At 45.1% G+C, this 22,932-nt stretch overlaps 2 protein-coding genes across 4 annotated transcripts in view; one reads left to right on the top strand and one right to left on the bottom strand.

Annotated features, from left to right (window-relative positions):
* Positions 1-17,458, top strand: part of DTNBP1 (dystrobrevin binding protein 1) — a 183,951-nt gene extending 166,493 nt beyond the window's left edge. The window contains exons 8-10 of the mRNA XM_045847207.1: positions 4,753-4,908; positions 15,522-15,665; positions 17,072-17,458. Of these exons, the coding sequence (XP_045703163.1) occupies positions 4,753-4,908; positions 15,522-15,665; positions 17,072-17,289 (518 nt within the window). The 3' untranslated portion in view covers positions 17,290-17,458. The remainder of the gene's footprint in view (positions 1-4,752; positions 4,909-15,521; positions 15,666-17,071) is intronic.
* Positions 17,459-18,305: 847 nt separating this feature from the next.
* The window catches only part of JARID2 (jumonji and AT-rich interaction domain containing 2), a 254,412-nt gene continuing 249,785 nt past the window's right edge, over positions 18,306-22,932 (bottom strand). For all 3 annotated transcript variants that reach the window (XM_045847204.1, XM_045847206.1, XM_045847205.1), the window contains one exon: positions 18,306-20,250. In XM_045847204.1, coding sequence (XP_045703160.1) covers positions 20,068-20,250 — 183 coding nt within the window. In that variant the 3' untranslated portion in view covers positions 18,306-20,067. The remainder of the gene's footprint in view (positions 20,251-22,932) is intronic.

The raw sequence follows: 22,932 nt of genomic DNA, 5'->3' as shown, positions 1-22,932 counted from the left end.
CGGCCTACTGAATCATCAGAATAGTTTCCAAGGAGGAATGTTCAACCTTGATGCAAAATTTAATGCAGATTTTGAATGTGACAGCCACATAGTACACATGCTCACTCAGTGATGTCTACCGCCCCCACTGACTAGCATAGAGAAGTTGTCATTGTTCACACACGCACATTCTAGTCCACTCTCCTTGGCTGCTAGGTTACATCAAGGTCGCACAAGCCATTCTTGTTATATTAACAACAGCTGGACTTTCTCCAGATAGGCCTTCATATATGTAGATTAGGATGGAAGAAGAATGTCCAGAATAGTCTAAGTATTGGGGACTATAACCAGTTTGGAATAAAAATATACTCCCATTATTGAGTTTTTATGATACATCGCCTACAGGATTATGTAGAACTTGAGATTTGTGAAATGTGGGGTTGGGTTTTGTGGGTGTAGGGAATGGCTAAGCCATACCAGTCACATGGGACTTGTAGGCATCGTTCAAAGTTAGTACGGCTGTGGCAGCGGTGGTGGTTTTCCCTCTCCTCACCCTAGGATATGTTCACTGATTTTAGAGAGCGGGGGAGGAAGGAAGAGAAGCATCGATGTGAGGGAGAAAAGTCGGCTGTCTCTGGTACGGATCCTGGCTGGGGATTAAACCTGCACCTGAGGTTTGTGTCCTGACCAGAAATCCCACCTGCAGCTTTTTGGTGCGCCGGATGACACTCCAACCAGCTGAGCTGCCCGGCCAGGCAACTGTGGTTGTTTGTTGTTGTTAAAAATCTCTCGGTAACATCCCAAAGAATTTTTAATTGAAATATAATTGGCATATAACATTGTGTAAGTTTAAGGCGTACAACATGTTGATTTGATACATTTATGTATTACAATATGAATACCACTGTAGAGTTATCTAACACCTCCCACTTCAGATAATTATTTCTTCTTTGTGGTGAGAACAGTTAAAATCTAGTCTCTTAGAAATTTTGAAGTGAGTAATACAATATTGTTGACTGTAATCACAGTGCCGTGCATTAGATCTCCAGAACTTTGTCATCTTCTAACTGCAAGTGTGTACCTTTGACCTAGATCTCCACAGTTCCCACCACCCAGCCCCTGGCAACCGCCATTCTACCGTCCGTCTGTCCTATGAGCTTGGTTTTTATAAGTGATGTCACACAATATTTGTCTTTCTGTCTGGCTGATCTCAGTATAATGCCCTCAAGGCCCATCCATGTTGTCTCAGAGGACAGGATTTTCCTCTTTCTCGTGGCTGGGTGATACTCTGTTGTACTTACACACATCTTCGTCATCCACTCATCCACTGACAGGCATTTGGGCCATTTCCTTACCTTGGCTGTTGTGACTAGCGCTGCAGTGAATGTGGGCTGCAGGTATCTTTTCAATGTACTGTCCTCATTTCCTTTGGCTAAATACCCAGGCTGGATCATGTGATAGTTCTACCTTTGATTTTTTGAGGAAATGTCACATTGTTTTCCACAGTGGCTGTACCAGTTCACAGCACCACCGAAAATATACACACATTTCCTTTTTCCCACCTCCTTGCCAACTTGTTTGTCTGTCTTGATAACAAAACCATTCTCACAGGTGTGCGATGATATTTCATGTTTTTGATCTGCATTTTCCTGATGATCAGTGATGTTGAGCATCTTTTCATGTACCTATTGGTCATTTGTATGTCTTCTTTGGGAAAATGTCTATTAAGATCCTCTGTGCATTTTTTAAATTAGATTTTGTTGGGGTTTCTTTGAGTTGTATGAGTTTTAATATCCCAAAGTTGTCAGCACTCCCCAGAGGTGAACCAGAGAGAACAGTGCCTTGGTGAAATTTTTCAGTGTTTTGGGCCCTATGTTTATGCCAGGACAGTAGGTAGCTGAAACTTGGTTCTCCTGCCAAACTCACCCAAGCATGGTACCTGCCACAGGGTAGGTGTTGCAACATACTTGTTTAAGGCAAAGAATTCAAGTGGTTATTTTTTCAATTCTCCAGCTAGTCAGATTTGGGCAGGAGCTGGAATTCATGTAGACAGCTTATTTGGAGTATTCCGTATTGCTGCACAATAGATCACTACAAACTGAATGGCGCAGACAATGCAAATTAGCTCACAGCCAGAAGTCCAGGCCTGGCCTGAAGACGGGGCTGACTGCTTAGGGTCCCAAGGCTGCAATCAGGGTGTCAGCCAGGCCAACGTCTCTGTGTTCTTACTTTCTCAGCTCGACCTTGAAGAATCACTGCTCATTTTAATTATAAAGCTCTTTCATGTCATTTCATTTAAGTTTAACATTTAATATTGGGTTATAATATTTCTGTCCCAAATATTTAGATGAGTAATGTAAAGCTCAGAAAGGTTAACTGACTTAGCCTGATTGTGCAGTTAATAAACAACAAAGCCCAGACAGTTTTCTACTAGATCACAATGGCTACATTCTTGCTTTTTAAGAAACATTTAGGACTTCTGGCCAAGATGGAGGCATAGGTGGACGCACCGTCCGTACCTCCACGCACAACCAAGATTGGAACAGCAACAATTTAGAGGTAGAATAACATCTGGAACTGACAGAAAATTGATCTGAATGGAAGTCGGACAGTCAAGAAGTTGAATTAGACCCGTGCATCCAGACCGGTAGGAGGGGCGGAGACTAGCAGCCAGGCGCGGGTCGAGGTGCGGAGAGCAGAGAGAGTTGGGCGTGTAAGGCATCTGGGGTGCGCAAGATCACAGAAGGTGGACCCTGAGGCACACAGAGAGACACCCAGCCTCACAGGAGAGGTCCTTGGAAGGTCCCATGGCATGCACAGGACCACCCACATGGGAATTGGCACCACAGGGGCCCAGTTTGCTTGGGGGAAGCAGCAGAAGGGACTGAGGTCCCATGGAGAACAGCAACCGCCATCCTTCCCTTTCGACCCCGCCCCCACATACAATGTCACAATCCAGCGACTGGGGTGCCCAGAACCTGGTGAACACCTAAGGCTTCGCTCCTCACCATAACAGGTGTGACCAGACCAAAAGAGAGAGAGAGAAAGAGAGAGATATGGCTCAAAGAGAAGAACAAATCAAAGCCCCAGACCTCATCCTTTTAAGTAACCGAGAGATAGCCATCCTATCAGATGCACAGTTCAAAACACTGGTGATCAGGAAGCTCACAGAATTGGTTGACTTTGGTTGCAAATTAGATGAACAAATGCAGGCTACAATAAGAGAAATGAAGGAAAATGCACAGGGAACCAATGGTGATGGGAAGGAAACTGGGACTCAAAACAATAGAATGGATCAGAAGGAAGAAAGAGTCAACCAAACAGGAAAAAATGGAGAAATAAGAATTCAAAAAAAAAAAAAAACGAGGAGAAGCTTAGGAACCTCCAGGACATCTTTAAACGTTCCAACATCTGAATTATAGGGGTACCAGAAGGAGAAGAGGAAGAGCAACAGATTGAAAACTTATTTGAACAAATAATAAAGGAGAACTTCCCCATTCTGACAAAGGAAATAGATTTCCAGGAAGTCCAGGAAGCTCAGAGAGTCCCAAAGAAGTTGGACCCAAGAAGGAACACACAAGGGCACATCATAATCACATCAGCCAAGGTAAAAATGAAGGAGAGAGTCCTAGAAGCAGCAAGAGATAAGGGGACAGTCACCTACAAAGGAGTTCCCATCAGACTGTCAGCTGATTTCTCCAAAGAGACCTTACAGTCAAGAAGGGGCTGGAAAGAAGTATTCCAAGTCATGAAAGGCAAGGACCTACATCCCAGATTGCTCTATCCAGCAAAGCTTTCATTTAGAATGGAAGGGCAGATCAAGTGCTTCCCAGACAACGCCAAGTTAAAGGAGTTCATCACCACCAAGCCCTTATTTTATGAAATGTTAAAGGGACTTATCTAAGAAAAGAAGATAAAAAAATGTATAGTAAAATGACAGCAAACTCACAATTATTAACAACCACACCTAAAACAAAACCAAAAGAAACTAAACAAACAACTAGAACAGGAACAGAACTACAGAAATGGAGATCACATGGAGGGATAGCAACAGGGGAGTGGGAGGAGGAAAGAGGGGGGAAAGGTACAGAGAATAAGTAGCATAGATAGTAGGTAGAAAATAGACAGGGGGAGGGCAAGAATAGTATGAGAAATGTAGAAGCTAAAGAACTTGTAAGTATGACACATGGACATGAACTAAAAGGGGGGAATGTGGGTGGGAGAGGGTGTACAGGGTGGAGGGGAGTGAAGGGGGGAAATGGGACAACTGTAATAGCATAATCAATAAAATATATTTAAGAAAAAGAAACAAAAAAGAGAAACATTATTGAGTCCTTACTTTGTGCCAGGCTCTGAGCTGGGTGATATTAAAGTGATAACATATGGCCACAGTCCTCCAGGAAGTCCAAGCCTTTACCTGTTGTATGTAATGCATAAGCCAGCTGTGAAAGTTTGAGCACAGTGTTATACCTCAGGATGGAGTAGCAAATTCTACTTGAGTTGAGCGATTAACTGGGAAGTCGGTGTTGAAAGACAGGCATCTCTGCTGTGAAGAGTGGGAGAGGTGGGGGAAGGCCGTTTCAGCAGGGCAACTGCCTGAGCAAAGGTAGCAGGAACAAGTGCAGCCAGTTAGGGGAGAGGAGGTGGTTGTATTGGAGGCACCCACCAGAGTTTAACACTGGCAGCTTGGAGGGCAGCTATGAGTAGGTGTTTATACCCATTTCATATTTCAGTTTCTTTTCAAACCTGACCCACATCATTCTGTTTCCTTAGCTGAACTAGATGCAGAGCACGCCCGGAAGGTCCTGGAGATGGAGCATACCCAGCAAATGAAGCTGAGAGAGCGGCAGAAGTTTTTTGAAGAAGCCTTCCAGCAGGACATGGAGCAGTACCTTTCCACAGGTTACCTGCAGATAGCGGAGAGGCGAGGCAAGTGACCGGTTGTGGGGATGGCTTCTTGGGTGTGTGGAGATGGTGTCAGCTGCCCCCCGAAGTGGAACATGGGATAAAGTCCCCCCAAATCAGAGCATCAGCCTCATATTTGTCTTGCCATTGTTTTTGTCTCTTTCTATAGATCTGGGCTTTAGTTGAAGATATTTAGAAAACATGAAATATGCTAGGGGGAAAAAAGACAAAAGAAACATTACCAATAATTCTGCCACACACAACAATCCTTAGTACTATGTTAGAATGGTTCTTTCCAGTCTTGTGTGTGTGAGAGAGTCTGTTTATATAATTGGTATCAAACTGTATATATATATATATCTGGCTTTATATGTACCTTTTCTTAATACTCTGTGGGACCTTCCCCCTTATATTATTAAAAATTCTTTGAAAGGGTATGTTTTAAAACCTGTATCTTCATTGTCAGGATGGATCCTAGTTGAACATTTAGATCCTTTACCTCTGTGAAGGGTGCTGTGATGAACATATAAATGTATAAATGTTAGGTGCCTCTCTGATAGTTCCATAGGGCAAACTGAGTAGCAGAGAAAAAAGGTACTGGTTCCTTCATCAGCCTCTCCTTTCCAAGACCTGGGTGCCTCAGGGGGGTGGTGGGGGCAGCAGGGGCAGCCTGCATTGTTCTCTCAGGCAGCACTGAGAGGGAGGGCAGGAGCAGCCTCCTGTCACAGACAGTGTGGCGAGGTGCCCTGAGCTCTCCCATGCACTTGCCTTTCTGTCTGGGGCATCTCACCTCCTGGAAACCCCCTCTCCATCCCAAATGTCACTGTACTCAGAGTCCATACTCTTCTCAGGCTTGCCCAGTGCTGGACTTTGTCCTCTATACCCTGACCCTCACTGCAGTCCCCACCTTATCTGCTGCCTTCACTCTGTTTCGTAGAACGGGTCAATCAGTTCTATGTCTACCCCAAAGAGAGGTTATAGAAATCAAAGAGTGAGGAAAGAAAGTAATGTAGGAAAAACAAATGAGTAGTGATATGTGAATGCCTCAGAATGCACTGAAGAATGCATTATGCGAATAATGCTTTTTAAATTCACATTTCACAGTGGGGAGGTGAAATTTAACCTCTTTATCTCCAAATTCAGCTCTCCCTCTCTATGTTCCACTGATCTAGAGTCTTCATCTAGGAAAGTCAGCCTGCCTGTTTCCTCAGAGTATGTCCAGCATTCAGTTTTTTCAGTGTTTGGTTCTGGTTCACAGGACAGCTATCCCTGTTTGCTCCAGGGATGTGTGTCCTGTCATGGGCAGAAGCTGAGAAGGACGTTGTCTTGATCAACTTAGGCTGCCATAACAAAATACCACAGACTGGGTGTGGCGAAAGCAATGCAAGTTTATTTCTTGTGGTTCTGGGGACTGGAAGTCCTAGAACAAGGTGCTGGCTGATTTGGTTCCCTGTTGGGGCTATCTTCCCGGCTCACTGGGTCCTTACGTGATGGGGAGAGAACATCTCTCTGGTGCCTCTTCTCGGGAGGGAACTGATCCCATTGCTAGGGCCCCACCCTCATTACCTCTTTTAAACCTAATGTCCCAAAGGCCCTGTCTCCAAATATCATCACAAGGTGGGTTAGGGATTCAACATACGAATTGGGAGGGGCACAAACATTCAGCCCATAACAGACATATATACCCTCACAAATTTTTTAAAATTTTATTTTTGATTTTAGAGAGAGGGGAAGGGAGGGAGAAAGAGAGAGACAAATACCGATGTGAGAGAGAAATACCAATCAGTTGTCTTCTGTACACACCCCGACCGGGTACCAAAACTGCACCCCAGGCATATGCCCCACAACTCAGGCATGTAGCCCAACTGGGAATCGAACAGGGAGCCTTTCAGTTTGCAGGATGATGCCGGACCAACTGAGCCACACTAGCCAGGTCCATACCCTGGCAAATTTGACCCACAAACTTGAGCATAATTATACCATGAGGACATGGAGGAGATAGGACAATGAAGAGAACAGTAACAGAAATTCTTATTGCCAAACACTTTGATGATGCTCCCCTCATTTGGTTTAGTGCAGCTGACATTTCCTGAGCACGTGCTAAGTGTTCACTGCATTCCTAGGCCCAGAGGAGGCAAAGAAAAAATGGAAGTGCCTCTTAAGCTGCCATTCTTGGGGAGACCCATGAACACCTGGAATGGGATGATAAAGTAATAGAAACACCTATTTCTGTTGGCAGTGAGCCCCTGACACAGGAACTAGCTGTGATGCAGAGTCCTCTGGGGCCAGCACAGTGCAGTGCTGGGCAGAGAGCAGTGCTCAGCCAACACTTGTTGATCAGATATCAGTTAAACATTAAGTAATAATTTTTTTTGTTTTGAGTACTTAAAAAAGAATTTTCTTCAAGTTTCAAAAAAGTATCGGGCTCACTTTTTTTTAGGTTAAAAAAAAAAGGTCAGGCATGTGTTGCCAATGTGTGTTGTTTCAAAAGCATTAAAGAAGAAAATTGAAGGATGTGGGCTTTTTAGCTTTCTGCTCCAGCTAGAGCTGAGAAGACTGTCAACAAACTGGCATGTCTCCACAGCCTGGTCAGAGCCGTCTGTCCCTTAGATTTCCCAGCCTGGTGAGTCACACATCTCTTTCCTACCTTGTATTCATCTCCACGGGTGAACGTGGGGGGTATTTAATTTAGAAGAATCAATCAACATGAAAAATCTCTACAGTGAACATGGTATTTTGGACTCATTCCACTAAACCAGAAATAGCTGTCTGAATTTTTTCTCATTTTCCAAAGCATCATTTTTTTAATTAAGACAAAATCATGGAAAGTTTTATTCAGAAATGATCAGAGTAAAGGGGGAAGGTGGTGAGGCTGGAGGACCCACAGAGTAGGGAATCTCTTGTGCTTGGAGAGGTAACCCTGAAAATGTTCTCTATCTGTGAAATTGTTTATGTTCTGCTTGTTCAATTTGGTTTTTTAGATTCAATTGGTGATAGATATGTATTTATTGACCTTTTGTTCATATTTTTTCTTCTTCTTAAAGAAAACCCTTTAACATTTCATATAATATGGGTTTGTTGGTAATAAACTCCTTTAGCTTTTTTGGCCTGGGAAGCTCTTTAGCTTTCCTTCAGTTCTAAATGGTAGGTTTGCTGGGTAAAGTAATCTTGGTTGCAGGTGCTTGCTTTTCATCACTTGGCATATTTCTTGCCAATCTCTTCTGGCCTGCAAAATTTCTGTTGAGAAATCAGATGACAGTCTTAGGGGAGCTCCCTTGTGAGTTACTAACTGCATTTCTCTTATTGCTATTTTAAGATTCCCTATTTGTCTTGTTTGGGGTTCTCTGTGTTCCCTGGACTTGCATGTCTATTTCATCAAGTCAGTGAAGATTTCTGTCATTATTTTTTCAAAAAGGTTTCCAATTTCTTGCTTTCTCCTCCCAGAACCCCATGATGTGAATGTCGGTGTGATTGAAGTAGTTGTCCCAGAGGCTCTGGCTCCTTCCTTACAGTCCTTTTTGTGGGTGTGAGTTTTTTCTCTTTGCTGTTCTGATTATGTGTTATCTGCTTCCTTATCTTCCCAATCTCTGATTGGATCCTGTGCTTCATCCACTCCACTGCTGATCCCTGTAACACACAGGTGGCAAACACAAGGCCTGCAGGCTGAATCCAGCCTTCCACTTTGTTTTGTCTAGCCCAGCACCTTGTTTCTTGTTTCTACACTGCGGCAGTGCTGAGCTCTCACTTAACACTTAAGGAGTAGTTACATTCATACAGTTCTAAAATTACATTCAGCCCTTTGAAGGCGACCTCAAGGCTAGCGTGGCCCCCAGTGAAAATGAGCTTGACACCCCTGCTGTAATGTATTCATTTCAATTAATATATTCTTCAGTTCTGACTGGTTCCTTTTTATGTTTTCTAGTTCCACTTTTATGTTTAAGTTCCTTGAGCATCCTTATAACCAATGTTTTGAACTCTGCATCTAGCTGATTGCTTGTCTCCATCTTATTTAGTTCTTTTCTGGAGTTTTGTTCTGTTCTTTCACTTGGAACATGTTTCTGTCTTTATTTTGGTTGCTTCTATTTGTATGTATTAGGTAGTATTGCTACATCTTGCAGGCTTGGTAAAATGGCCTTATGTAGTAGGTGTCCTATAGAGTCCAGTGGCACAGACTCTCCAATCACCTAAACTGGGTACTTGTGGTACACCCTCCTGTTGTAGTTGAGCCTTGATTGCTAGTGTGAATGTGAATGGAGGAATATACTACTAGGCCGACTGGCTGCAGCCACTGACCACCAACATCCGACCACCATGGAGGATCAGCAGTGCAGGGGCTCTGGTGCCTGCTGAGCCCACTCCTTCAGTGTGTTGCTCATGGAATGATTGGGAGCCCATGCTTCAACGTGGTCCAGGGCTGTACACTGGATGCTCAGGTTCTGGTACCTCCAGGGAGGTACAGGCCAAGGTCAGCCACCACCTGTGTTCTCTCTGGAGCCACTCAGCATGAGCTACAAAGCTATCTGAAGATGGCTGCTACTTGTGCAGAGCTTGGAGGTGCCCAGGCAAGGCCAAGCTGTGACCTGAAGCTGGCTGCTGCTAGTGCCAGTGCCAGGTCTGGGGCCACTTATGGAAAGGTACAGGACACGCTGAGGCCAGATGCTGCTTGTGTTGAGATTTTAGGAAAATCTGAAGCATGAGCCAACAGGCCATTTGTATGGAAAAGCCACTGGAAACAGCTTGTGTGGGCCTGAAAGTTGGGTGGGGTAAGGCCTCAGGGAATCACCAGGGCAGGGTGAAGGGTGTAAGCCTTGTTGATGGAGTCTCAGATATGGCACCCACCAGCTGGCTCTGTGGGAGAATGGCTTATGAAGGAAAAGGCCTCTGAGAGCACTTCTGTCTGGAAGAAAGCTGTCCCTCCAGCTCTCACTCTGATACTGACTTCCCATATGTCTGTGGTGCCTTTCAAGCTGCTGCCCTAGGGCTAGAGCTTAGAGAGAGTCTGAGTAATTCTGTGTGTGGGCCCTGTAAGAAGTGCTTTGGATTTCAGAAGCCCTCCATCTCACTCAGCCTCTATACCCACTGGCTTTTGCAGTCAGAAGTCATGGGGACTTCTCTTCCTGGCACTGGTACCCTCAGCTTAGGGGGCTTGGTGTGCAGTTGAGACCCCTCGCTCCTCGGGGGGACCTCCACAGGTGAGATATCCTCCCAGTTTTTAACAGCCACACATGGGTGTGGGACCAGCCCATTCTGTATCTCTGCCCTTCCTACCAGTCTTGATGTAGCTTCTGCCTTAATCCCTAGTTGTAGGACTTCCAGTCAGCTAGATTTCCAGTGGTTCTGAGTGGTGGCTGTTCTGTAGAGTTTAGTTGTAATTTTGATGTGATTGTGGCAGAATGTCGGTACTGCATTTACCTATGCTGCCATCTTGATTAGAAGCCTTTGAGATTACACACACACACACACACACACACACACACCTAGTCAAGACTTATATCATGGTCCATTACAGAGAATTTCCCTACATGTTTCATGTGTGCTTGAGAACGAGATTCTAAGTGATAGGCGTGGGTTCTGTATGTGTCCATTTAACCAAGCCTATTAGTTGGGCTGTTCAGATGTCCCCTATTACTAATTTTCACATTGCTTAATTATCAATTTTCAGAAACGTACATTTAACCTTCCTGTACACCCCCCATGGTAATGAATGTTACCACTTTTTTCATTCTACCAGTTTTATACTCATATAGTACTTTGAATTATCTTCCTGGAGAAGTGAACCTTTAAAAAAATCATTGAGTACAACGCTTGAGTCCAGTATTGCTTTTGTTTCCTCTTATGTCTGTTTTGTTTGATATTAATGTAGCTCTGTCAGCATTCTTCCCAAGTTCTTTACCTGCTTTCCACTTCTTAAAACAATGTCAGTGTTTCTGTGTCTTTGTTTTACTAGTGTCTCCTGTTAACTGAGTATTGCTGAATTTTATCACTTTAATTGGTTTTGTAATCTGTTAATGGCAAATTTGGTTCATTTACATTTATTGTGATTGCTGATATACCTAGCTTCATTAACGCCATATTTGTTACTATTTTCCTGAAATTTTTTCCTTTTTAGTCTATTTTGTTTCCTCTCCTTTAAGTTACACTTCTGACCTTCTTAAGAAGACAGCACAAACAGAAAAGGGAGCCTCTGCCCAGCCCTTCCAAAACTGGAATCAAAGCAAGGCCAGAAGCCTGAATGCCATGCCGACGGCCTTCATAGCCACACCAGAAAATCTGCATATCACTCATGTTCTGGCAGCCCAACACCCACAGAAGAGCGCCCCCAAGAACAACTCGGACCACTGTGCCGTCAGGCTCCTCTGACCAGTCAGCCTTAAAGAAGCTCCAGGGTAGCACTGCACTGGTGTCCCCCGTGGGTCTGTTGGGCTGGGAATGTGAGGCGGCTCTGGGACTCGGTCAGTGCCCCGGTCAGGTCTGGCGCCCAGAAGGCAGACTTTGCCTGGCTCCCTGCTGCATGGCTCTGCAAGCCGCCACCTCAGTGGGTCATCTGAACTGTAATAAACTTTCCCCAGCTAAAAACTAAATGACATATTCTTTACCATTTATTTTAGCCTGAACTTTAATGATTTTGTGGTGCCGAAAGAGGATCAAATGCTTACTGTCCTACCAAATAAGGATCTTACACTTCAACTCTCATCTCAGTCTTCCTCTCCCATCCTTACTGCTCAGTGCTTTAATTCTGCAAGTTAATTCCCCCACCTGGACACTATGAGTACTTTACTCAAGGTTTTATATCAACTCACAAATTTACAAGTCTCTCCACTCTTAAACATGTTTTTTGCATGTCAGACCTTCTGGTATGCATCACCATCTTCCTTTGGTGAGAGCAGGCTCCTGGTAAAGGGTTTTTTGTCTGACAGTACTTGTTATTTTGTACTTGATCTTAAATGCTATTTAATGATATATAATTTTAGAGATGACATTTATCTCACCTCTTTGAATGTATTATTGTCTTCTGCCTTCTGTTGTTGAGAAGCTGTCAGTCTAATTATTCTATCTTTCCTCATCTGCCCTCTTTTGTGGATCAGGATTTCTTTTACTGTCTTGCTTAGAATATACTTTGCTTCCTAAATCTGGGACCTCGGATATTTCAGCGAGTCTGGGAAATAACCAGCCTCTCTGAATATGGCTGCTCCCTCCACCCCAGTCTCTCCATTCTTTCATTTTAGAGTTCTGTAAACTTTTGCATTTTCCATCTGTGTTCTGTCAGATTTCCCATTTTTTCTTTGCTGCATAATGGAGAATTTGTTCAGTCTGTCTCCTAGTTTACTAATTTTCTCCTTGGCTGTCATAATTAATCTTTACAATTTAACTTGTGCCAACTTCCAGCCAAGATGAAGGTGTAGGTAAGGTAGATATTCTTTGCCTCCTCATACAACCAAAAGAAGGGAAAAAAACAAATTTAAAAACAAAAAATAACCAGAACTGCCAGACAGTAGAACTGTATGGAAGTCCAACAACCAAGTAAAGAAACATTCACCCAAACCAGTAGGAGGGGCAGAGATGGGTAGCCGGAGTGCAGAGGACCTGCAACAAGTCCTCCAGCAAGGAGGTGGTTGGAGGACCAGGTGGTCCCACATCTGTGTGTGGATAAGCTGGCAGGAACAACTCGGGAGCAAGACAGACTGCCCAACCCAGGGTTGCAGCGCCAGAAATAAAGTCTCAAAACCTGACTGTAAAAACCTTTGAGGATTGCGGCAGCAGTGGGAAAAACTCCCAGCCTCACAGGACAATTCATTGGGGAGACCCACAGGGTCCCAGAACATACACAAACCTACCCACCCAGGAATCATCACCATAAGGACCACATTTGCTTGTGGGTAGCAGGGGAAGTGACAGAAAGCTGGCAGAGAGCCAACCAAGCAGCACTGTATTCTCTTGGACCCCTCCCCCACATACAGCACCACAACACAGCGATGTGGGTTCCCCACCCTGGCAAAGAATACTTAAGGCTCTTCCCCTTGTTACTTAACAGTGCACCAAAACAAACAAACAAAAATATGAGTCAAATGAAAGAACAGATCAAAGCTCCAGAAAATGAACTAAGCAAAAAGGAGACAGCAAACCTATCAGATGCAGAGTTCAAGACACTGGTAATCAGGATGCTCACGGAAATGGTTGAGTATGGTCACAAAATAAAGGAAAAAGTGAAGGCTCTGCAAAGTGAAATAAAGGAAAATGTACAGGGAACCAACAGTGATGGGAAGGAAACTGGACTCAAATCAACAATTTGGACTAGAAACAGGAAGTAAACATTCAACCAGAACAAAATGAAGAAACAAAAATACAAAAAAATGAGAGGCTTAGGAATCTCCAGAACAACTTTAAGTGTTCCAACATCTGAATGGTAGGGGTGCCAGAAGGAGAAGAAGAAGAGCAAGAAATTGAAAACTTACTGGAAACATAATGAAGAACTTCCCCATTCTGGCAAAGGAAATAGACTTCCAGGAAGTCCAGGAAGCTCAGAGTCCCAAAGAAGTTGGATCCAGGAAGCACACACCAAGGCACATCATAATTACATTAGCCAAGATTAAAGAGGAGAGAATCTTAAAAGCAGCAAGAGAAAAAGGAGACAGTTACCTACAAAGGAGTTCCCATAAGGCTATCAGCTGATTTCTCAAAAGAAATCTTACAGGCAAGAAGGGGCTGGAAAGTATTTGAAGTCGTGAAAGGCAAGGACCTACATCCAAGATGACTCTATCCAGCAAAGCTTTCATTTAGAATGGAAGGGCAGATAAAGTGCTTCCCACACAAGGTCAAGTTAAAGGAGTTCATCACCACCAAGCCTTTCTTATATGAAATGTTAAAGGGACTTTTCTAAGAAAAAGAGAATATGAACAGTAAGATGACAACAAACTCACAACTATCAACAACTGAACCTAAAAAAAAATAAATAAAAATTTTAAAAAACTAAGCAAACTAGAAGAGAAAGAGAATCACAGAAATGGAGATCACATGGGGGGATTATCATTGGGGAGGAGGAGAGGGAGAATTGGGGAAAAGGTACAGGGAATAAGAAGCATAAATGGTAGGTACAAAATAAACAGGTTAGGGAGGTTAACAACAGTATAGGAAATGTAGGAGCCAAAGAACTTATATATATGACCCATGGACACGAACTAAAAGGGGGGGAATGATGATGGGGGAGAGATGAAGGGGAGAAAAAAATGGGACAACTGTAATAGCATAATCAATAAAATATTTTAAAAAGTTAAAAAAATTTCTGTCTAGTTTTAAATTTCAGTGATTAAATTTTCCAATCTGGAAGTTTTTTCAAATGCCTGCTCTAATTTTTATACTTTGTTAACTTTTTATTCCACCTTTTGATTAAAAAACATTTAGTCATTTAAGCCCTGGTTGGTATAGCTCAGTGGATTGAGTGCGGGCTGCGAACCAAAATGTCGCAGGTTCGATTCCCAGCCAGGGCACATGCCTGGGTTGCAGGCCATAACCCCCAGCAACCACACATTGATGTTTCTCTCTCCCTCCCTCCCTCCGTTCCCTCTCTAAAAATAAATAAATAAAATCTCTAAAAAAAATTAGTCATTTAAAATTCTTGGGAAAGGATACTAAATCTGTTTCTGACTTATTTCCATGAGTGTGCTGTAAATTTGGGATTGGATTGGAATGGATTTTGTGTTTTATATACCTCTGAGACCCAGGGTTCAGGGTGTGTCCCTCCAGAAATAATTGGTATTTGCATCTGCCAGACACCATCATGCCTGGGGCTAAAGAGTGTTCTGGACCACAGAGGCAGTTTAAATATTAACTCCAGACCCAGGAGGCATACCTTACTTGGTACTCAGGCTGAGATAGGCTCCTTGTAGTCTTAGCTTGTTTTTGTTGGTGGGCTATTTTTTTTTCCCTGAGTCTGTGCCTTCACTGCAGAGAGCTCTTGCCAATGCCCTAACATTCTATGCTGTTAAGATTGAAGAGTAGCCCTGGCTGGTGTAGCTCAGTGGGTTGAGCACAAGCCTGTGAATCAAAGGGTCACCAGTTTGCTTCCCAGTCAGGGTACATGTCAGGGTTGTGGGCCAGGTCCCCAGTAGGGAGTACATGAGAGGCAACCACACATCGATGTTTCTCTCCCTTTCTCCTTCCCTTCCTTTTTCTAAACAAAATTAAAAAAAAAAAACAAAGCCTGAAGTGTAGAGAAATGTTACAAGGGCAGTGAAAACTTGGGGCAACTGCAGGCAGAAGGCCAAGGTGTGTCTGACAGGGAGCTTGCAGACCTCAGGCTGCTGCAGGAGTGTCAGCCTCTTTCAGACAGTGCAGTGCTCCCAGCAGCCAGGAACTGCTTCATGCAGAAATGGGTTTCTCTGCAGCAAACAGAAAACCTGCCAGGGAAGGTTTAACAGGTAATAGTAACCGTGGTTAATCTAGGATGGATTTAAGTACCAAACTAGGATGTGTCACTTCATGTATTGCTCCCAATTGTAGTTTTCAAAGTTTGGAGTTGCAGGAGTTATCTTCTACCTAGAAAATATAGTGCAGTTAGCCCAGTGAATTGAAGTTCATTTTTCAAAGTACTGTTGAAGATGAAAAGTGTTAATTTCCTCTTTGTGCCAATCTGTTCGCAGAGCCCATGGGCAGCATGTCATCCATGGAGGTGAACATCGACATGCTGGAGCAGATGGATCTGATGGACATATCTGACCAGGAGGCCCTGGATGTCTTTTTAAGTTCAGGTGGAGAAGACAATGCCGTGCTGTCCCCTGTCTTAGGTAGGAGGTGACAGACTTGCATAAACTTCATCATACTTACATCATTTCCCGTCAGAGGGCAGAGTAATTGTACGAGTCCCTAAGCCACAGTCAACTTTGGGTCCTGCTCACCCGCTTCTGCATTGCGTGCCTGGTCTCACAATAGTGGGCAAAGGAAACATCAGCTGTCCAGTCACAGATGTCTCAGATTTTAATTGCTCTACCCAGACACACCTTCCAAGAACAGGGGGCCTCCTTAATTTGTGTTTTATCTTCTCTGTCTCAGAACCTTGAGTTTGGCTGGCTGTTTTTTGTTTTGTTTTGTTTTGTTTTGTTTTTAATGGACTGGAATTTAGGGGAAGCTGGGAGCTGTCCTGTGTGGCTCACACACCTGGTGCTGGTCTGAGCATATATTCATTGTCTTTAAACTCTTGCCCCTTCATTAAGCAGCTGTCTATCTTTGTTCTGGGCAAGGCCAAGGTGTGTGTTCAGCATTTGGTTTATATTTTAAAACTTTGGTGCAACCCTGTGGGAACCTTCATTTAATGCCTCCCTAAACTTTCACATCCCTTCAGCAAACATTCACTGAGACTCCACACCTATACCTGGGCTCACTTCATTTTAAATTTCAGACCAGACCTTCCAGGTGAGTCTTCATATATAAACATCTTTATAAAGGCGGCTTTGGAGTTTTTCCACATACGTACAAGGGAGAGGCAAAGCGCAGGCCTCCAGCAGCACCGTGACCCCTCTGGCAGCGTAGCCATCACCACAGGTCCCACTTCCTCAGAGGCAAGCCCCTGAGAGGTCTTGCCAGTTTGTCTTGTTTCCAACCTGTCGGCTCCCTTCTCCCAGCAGGTCTGGGAGAGTGTGCTGTCCCAAGGCGGGTGGGACACTGCAGCTGGGAAGGGGAGCTGCCGGCCCCTTTCCCAGAGTTGGGAGATTTTGTAACAGTGACTCCACCATCTGCATATGGTTTTGATTCCTTGAAGAACTTATTCCCCATGAAATTGGAGAAATACTAAAAGATGAGTTTTTCTCTTAGTATTACTTTCTTTTAATTCCTTCAAAGAGATATAAAGAAAATCAGTCTAGATTATGATGATTCCACGGACTGCTCCCCAAAGAAATGCAGTGTGTGTCCCAGGGCCTTCAGCGCAGGGTTCCACGGGATGCAGCGGGAAGGGAGCAGGCGCCTCCCATCCATCACAGGCGGCAGGTCGTCGGCCCAGGGCCCCCGCCACGCCTGGGCACGCCCCAGCTTAGCCTGGTCTGGGGGCTGTTCTGCACTTACTGGGCAACCTACAGCCCCCAGCTCACCACAGCAAAAACCTGACATCCTTTTTATCAGTGTGAGTTCACATTACCATCTCCAGTGGCAGTCTTAATTGTCATACTTTTATCACAATTTTTCTGCTATTTTTCAGAGCTGGAATCAAGTACTGGTCAGAATGAAATCACTCTTCAGGTTGCAAATCCCTCTGAATTGCGAGCCCAGTCACCTTCCTCATACTCTGCCTGCACTGACCCAGCCACCCAGGACCCTGGTGAAGGTGGGGAGTCCCCTGTCGTTCAGTCTGATGAGGAGGGAGTTGAGGTGGACACGGCCCTTGCCACTTTACACACCGATGACAGTGACTCCTAAACCCGGCACCACGTTCTCTGGGCACCTTTGAAGGAAGACTCAGCTGTGCACAGAACCCCTCGGTGAAGGCAGGTGGTTTGATGGAGACTCTTAGTTTTCACACAGTTGCCAGTGATTTGGGAGAAACTGACTGCCAGAAGAGCTAACAATAAAGTTCAAAGACTTTAAACTGAGAGAGTGCATGGCCCGTTTGTTCAGAAAAGCTTCTAAACACACACGCCCTCCAGGCTTTAGCATGCAGGAGGGCAGCTCGGTCCAGCAGGCCAAGAAATGTAAGGCTTTTCTTCATCTCATCTTCTCACTCCCCTCTCTACTCCCCACCCCACATGGGGCAGAGCTGGACCTCAAAGTGTAGCCACCTCATCAGTTCAACACTGAAGAAAAAGCCCTTCGCAGACAGAAAATTCTGCTTCCTCTAAAACAGAACTGTAGACACACTCAGCTCTAATAAAAGTTGGGTTCTCATCTGATTTTTACAGAATTATTAACAGTTCAAGTAACCCCTACTTTAACTCTGGAACACACATCTGGGCCCAAAGGAAATGAAAAGCAGCAAATCAATACGCCCTTCTCACCCCTGACAAGGAACGGGTCCCACAGAGATGGGATTTTCCCTCAGTGCTCCTCACAGCCCAGCTCCTAGGGGGAGAGGCGGCAGATTCCCCCTCCACTCAGAGCAGGGGAGGAAAGCCCTACCCAGCCCAGCCGAGGGGCAGCTACAGGTGGGGAGGTCCCAGCCCAGCTGGCTCTCACAGTGTTGCTTCCTGTGGAGAAGGGCCACTAGCTGGACCCCAGTGGGCCCCACAGAAAATAAGAGGGCAAACAGTAGGCATTTGGTTTTGCTTGAAGGGGATTCAAACCACCACATGGAAAGTGAGAAAGATCAAAACATGTTGTCTGTGCAGCTCCCTGGCTGGGATGGGGGGCGGGGGGCGGTACGTGGAGACTCGCACCCTCTGTCCATACACTGGAAAAGAAATTGCTCATTTCACTCACTCATCTTCCACAGACAAATATCCAAAAAACTTTGTTTTTATTATTAAACCTTGTAGTACAAACCTGAAAAGTAAACAAAAACTGGCAATAAACAACATGAAGTCTTCCCTCCCAAGGGAGGAGTGCAGAGCAGCGCTAATAAATTAAATGTCAAACTGTAAGCCATAGGCAGAAGTTTACTGTCAAAAAGAGGGAAAGTACACAGCAAGGCCATAAAAACCGGACAACCACATTGGAAAACACTTGACTCTGTTTATGTCATTGTTAAATATTCCAAAACAGTTCAGTCTTCTGCAACAACAACCAACAAAGTGGATCACAGAACGCTCCTGACAGTCCCACTGGCAAGCTCAGTGCAATATGGGTAGCTACGGGATCGATGAATCCAATTATGAAACAAAGAACAGCTTGTGAAAACAGTTTCCCTTCTTTATTCCACACATACTGTACACACAACCGGAGAAGGGCAACAGCTACTCCATTATTATTTTTTTGTTGTTGTTCAGTGATGTAAGCAGCACTTATAAATGTTACAAGAAAAACCCTGTAAGCATCCAATCCAACCGATGAAGAAACTGAAATGTAAGGCTTTTCTTCATCTTGTCTCCTCACCCCCCTCCCCACCCCCACTGAGAAAAAGGCTCAAGTATTTAAAACAATTTACAGGCATATGTACAAAAGGATGGGCTTTTTTTTTTCTTTTTTTTTTCCTTTTTGTTACAACATGAAGAGAAAAATAGACAAGATGAGCGCAAATGCATTTTCACATTCAAAAAGAACTGCAGACCTCCTAGTGGCTCTAAATGTGATCATAAACGAAACAAATTTAAAAGATTAATGCTGACTTGTGAAGGTGTGAAACGACAAGCAGTGAGGTGAAGATGGAATGTTAGAAAGATTGCACGTCTATGACAGAGAAGCACTTACGGCTTCAATCACTTTTATTCCTTTTTTTCCCCTTAAGGATGCTATTGAAGGGTTTTTTGATAAAGTAGCCAACAGCACCAAAAAATAACAGAATGGATTTCCTAATGAAATCAGGCACAGGTTTCCGCACGTGACCCCTCCAAGGCAGGCAGGCTTTTTCTTCTCTCTCTTCTCCTTTGTCCTTAAACAGATGCATAGTGATGTGCTGGTACAGAGAACCTCGTCACTCAGACCTCCTCACTTTGCCTATGGTTAGGAAACAACGTCCGCCTTCAGCTGCCGCAACCGCCCGAAGAAACAAGATGGGGTTCTCCGGTTTTGAAAATCACAAACTCATCTTGCACATGACAGAAGAAAAGACAGCCAAAGTAAAGCCATTTCTTTTCAAGTTTCGTGTGTGTGTGTGTGTGTGTGTGTGTGTGTGTGTGTCTCCTATCCCTTTTCCTCTCTAGAAAAATCTGCTCCCATGACTGATGGTTTTAAAATTTGTTCTCCAAACTTCACCCTCTTCAAAAAATGGGTTAAAAAGCCTTTTTTCCCCAACAGTTACAAAGAAAAATCAAACAAAAAGGCTTTTATCAGCCACAGGGGCGATACAAATTAATACAGCCCCTTAAGGGTTTTAAAACAGTGAATATACGGCAGTTTCAAAAATCTGACTGCAGTATCTAGGTATTCTAAGTACAAAAAAAAGTTCAACAGTTTAATGCTAAAACAAAATTAGTTCTCTAAAACCAGAAGAAAATCTTCTTTAGAGCTAGTGCAAAGACAGCTTGTATCCTACAGCAAGTACTCCAAACTAGAATATAATAATTACAAAAAAATAGATCTCAGTCGACCGCGGTGTTGGCAGCCTCACGATGAGCTCGCAGCACTTCTGGAGGAGCTGCAGGATGAGAGCCGGGAGGGCGGCACGTCCACCGTCGCTCTCTTGCGGGGTCCCCTTTTTGGTGTAGGTTTACTGAGACAGTTCTCAATGCTGCCATTCTTACCAGATACTTTCCCACAGATCTGATTGACCAGGCTGATGATTTGTTCCTGTTTTGGGTTGAAAGGAAGACAAAGAATTAACAAACAAGAAGGGCACAGACCCCAGAACTGCCCCGAGGACCTTGGAGAGCCGAGCTGGTCAGCATGCAGGGCTACCAGCCATCCTCACCAGATCCCAGCAAAACGGAGACTTCTGAGCAGTGCCCAGGGAATGTGTTTCTGGGGAGCTGGGACAGACTTTGGAAATCTCTCTGATTCGACATGAGATGCAGTGGACTTGGGAACAAGTTAGAATACTTCATGAGAACATGGCCCCTAACTGGGCACCTACAGTAAAATGCTGTCCTTTTTAGGGACAAACCACTGCCACCTCTCACCTGAAAGCCAGTGTAGTGCAGGGCGAGGTGCACAGAGAACCTCCCGCATCACGATCTCCTAACCTCCAGTTCCCCATCCAAATGGCCAGGAAGCCTAACAGCACCTCCTGGTGGCTGCAAGGTTTAGACCAACTAATGAGCTAAAGCCCTGAAATACACTGAGTCCTCTAACTACAATTAATTTTGTTTCCTACGAGCTGCATCCCATCCTGGGTCTATTCATTCACCTGAGGTACAAATTCCCTCACTGTGTAGCCAGACACAGACTGCTAGACGCATCGCTGGGCTGCCCACCAGGAACCTCTGTGAGCGCCCCCGTTGAAAGAGGTCAGCCAGCTGCCACCCTGGGCCCTCACCTACAAAGGGGAGGACTCAGCTCACCGCCTCCACAGCGAGCATTTATGAGAAAAGACCCGTGGGCTCGAGGCCTCAGGTCCTCAACGCTCTCAACACGTTTCCAGGCTGACACTCAAGCCCAATTCCACCTGGTCTCACAAACGAGTGGGAACACTTGTCTAGAAATAGTTCCATGACTCCCTCCTCCTCTCTGAAGGGGCGATGGCAGACACAACCTGCACTCCTGCAGTTCACACGAGAGAACCATTTATCTGTTGGTATCAAAAATACATTTGTAACTCGGACGTAAGAATTACCCAGTTTTAAAAGAAATCACGGGAAAATATCAAAATGGCATGTAGCTCTGACATAGATTTCATGGAGCCTGCTCTGGGCTGGGGGTGGAGGGAACCATGTGGACTAAGAGTGCAAGGTGTCCCGAAAGTAAGTTAAGGATGCCCCAGGAAGGGGCAAGACTGTCCATCTGTTAAATACAATCTCTGTGGCTGCTTAAACACTTAACGATAAACGTGCCAGTAAGGAATAAATACATGAGCTTCTCTAAAACCCAGTTATATGCGACTAAAGCCACCTCAACAGCACGAAGACCTCACTCTGCAGTCAGAAGGGGACATTCTGCCTTCACCCATGTGACCCAAGGGCCCGGACATGGGGGATTTGTTTGCTGGGCACTCTGGGGCTCAGGACAAGAGTGTGCTGCATGAAGTCATTTCTGAAATCCAAACCAGAGCTAGAAATTCCCCAATTTAAAAGAAAGCACAGTTTAACTCCCGGAATGGACTTGCAGATTTTCATTTACTAAAATAACCAGGCCACTGGCCAAGCAGGAGGCTTCCAAGTACTGACGGCTAAGCTTCAGACTGACAGACCTACCTACATATGTGATTCTACTTCCAGGAGTCTGGTCACATCAGAACACCTTGCTACAGAATCGGCAGGAGGCGGAAACAGACCCACATCCTACAGAGCTTCGAAATCACCTTGGAGAGGCTCCAACTGCCACTGGCTGCACTCTGCCAGTCACCAGGGAGCTGTTCTTACTCAGACACCAGGGGTTATTTTTAACTGTTCTGACATTTGCTGTTAAAGTGAAGGAGGGAGGGCAAAGTGGTTACTGCCTTTGCTGCACATGCTCTTGAAAAAAAAGGATGCAGAGATCTACTTTCAACTTCCCAATCTTACAACTTAGCCAAAGGCTTACACCAAATCTGACCCACGGCGGCAGCTCCCACATGTGCCCCATCCGCTGCAGAGTCCTGCCTGGGCACCTGGCTGTGTCCTGGCTGGATGTGGTCACCTTCCTCAGGGCTGACCTCCTGGGATCTTGCAGTGGAGCAGGAGGGAGGCTCAGGGTGGCACCTGCTGTGGCACAGGTTGTGCCCTGCACACAGTTTGCAGCCACTGTAGACACTGGTGGCAAGGACCATGCTTCTGAAGACAGTGGGCAAGGGCCTGTGGAAGGGCCCCAGGCTGCTGTGTGTGCAGCAGTAGGCCAGCCAGGTCAGGTGACCTGGTCCCCGTGGCAGTCTGAGAGGGGATCCCCATGATGGGTCTGGGTCTGTCAGGAAGCGAAAGGTGTCCTCTGTGGGGTAGGGCCCGTGTTCCAGGAAGCTTCCATTCACATCTAAAAAGGCAACTGCACAGCAGCTTGGAAGCAGAGGGCAAAGAGCAAACAGAGGGATACACAGCTTGCTGCTCCCAAAGGTAAGAGCCTGGCTGCAGGGGTGCTGCCTGCAGTGCCCTCTGCACATCCTCGTCTCATCCATGGGCAGACAAGGTCTGTGGAGATCAACCAAATGGCACAGGAAGGGCCTCAGAGGGGGATCTCAGTAAAGATGCCTGAAGCACAAGAACCAGGAACCAGAGAGGAATGGAGGGAGACACATCCCGAGACTAAGGGGAGGCTCCTTAAATGAGGGCAGAAGCACTGGCAGTGGTGAGAACAGGCTGGGCCTGGGATTTACTCGGAAGTTGGCACCAATGGGATTTAGAGAAC

The sequence above is a fragment of the Phyllostomus hastatus genome, unplaced genomic scaffold (genome assembly GCF_019186645.2).
Source record: "Phyllostomus hastatus isolate PE091 unplaced genomic scaffold, TTU_PhHast_1.1 phas_contig_524, whole genome shotgun sequence".
Taxonomy (NCBI): domain Eukaryota; kingdom Metazoa; phylum Chordata; class Mammalia; order Chiroptera; family Phyllostomidae; genus Phyllostomus; species Phyllostomus hastatus.
This window is presented reverse-complemented; position numbering and strand designations above follow the sequence as displayed.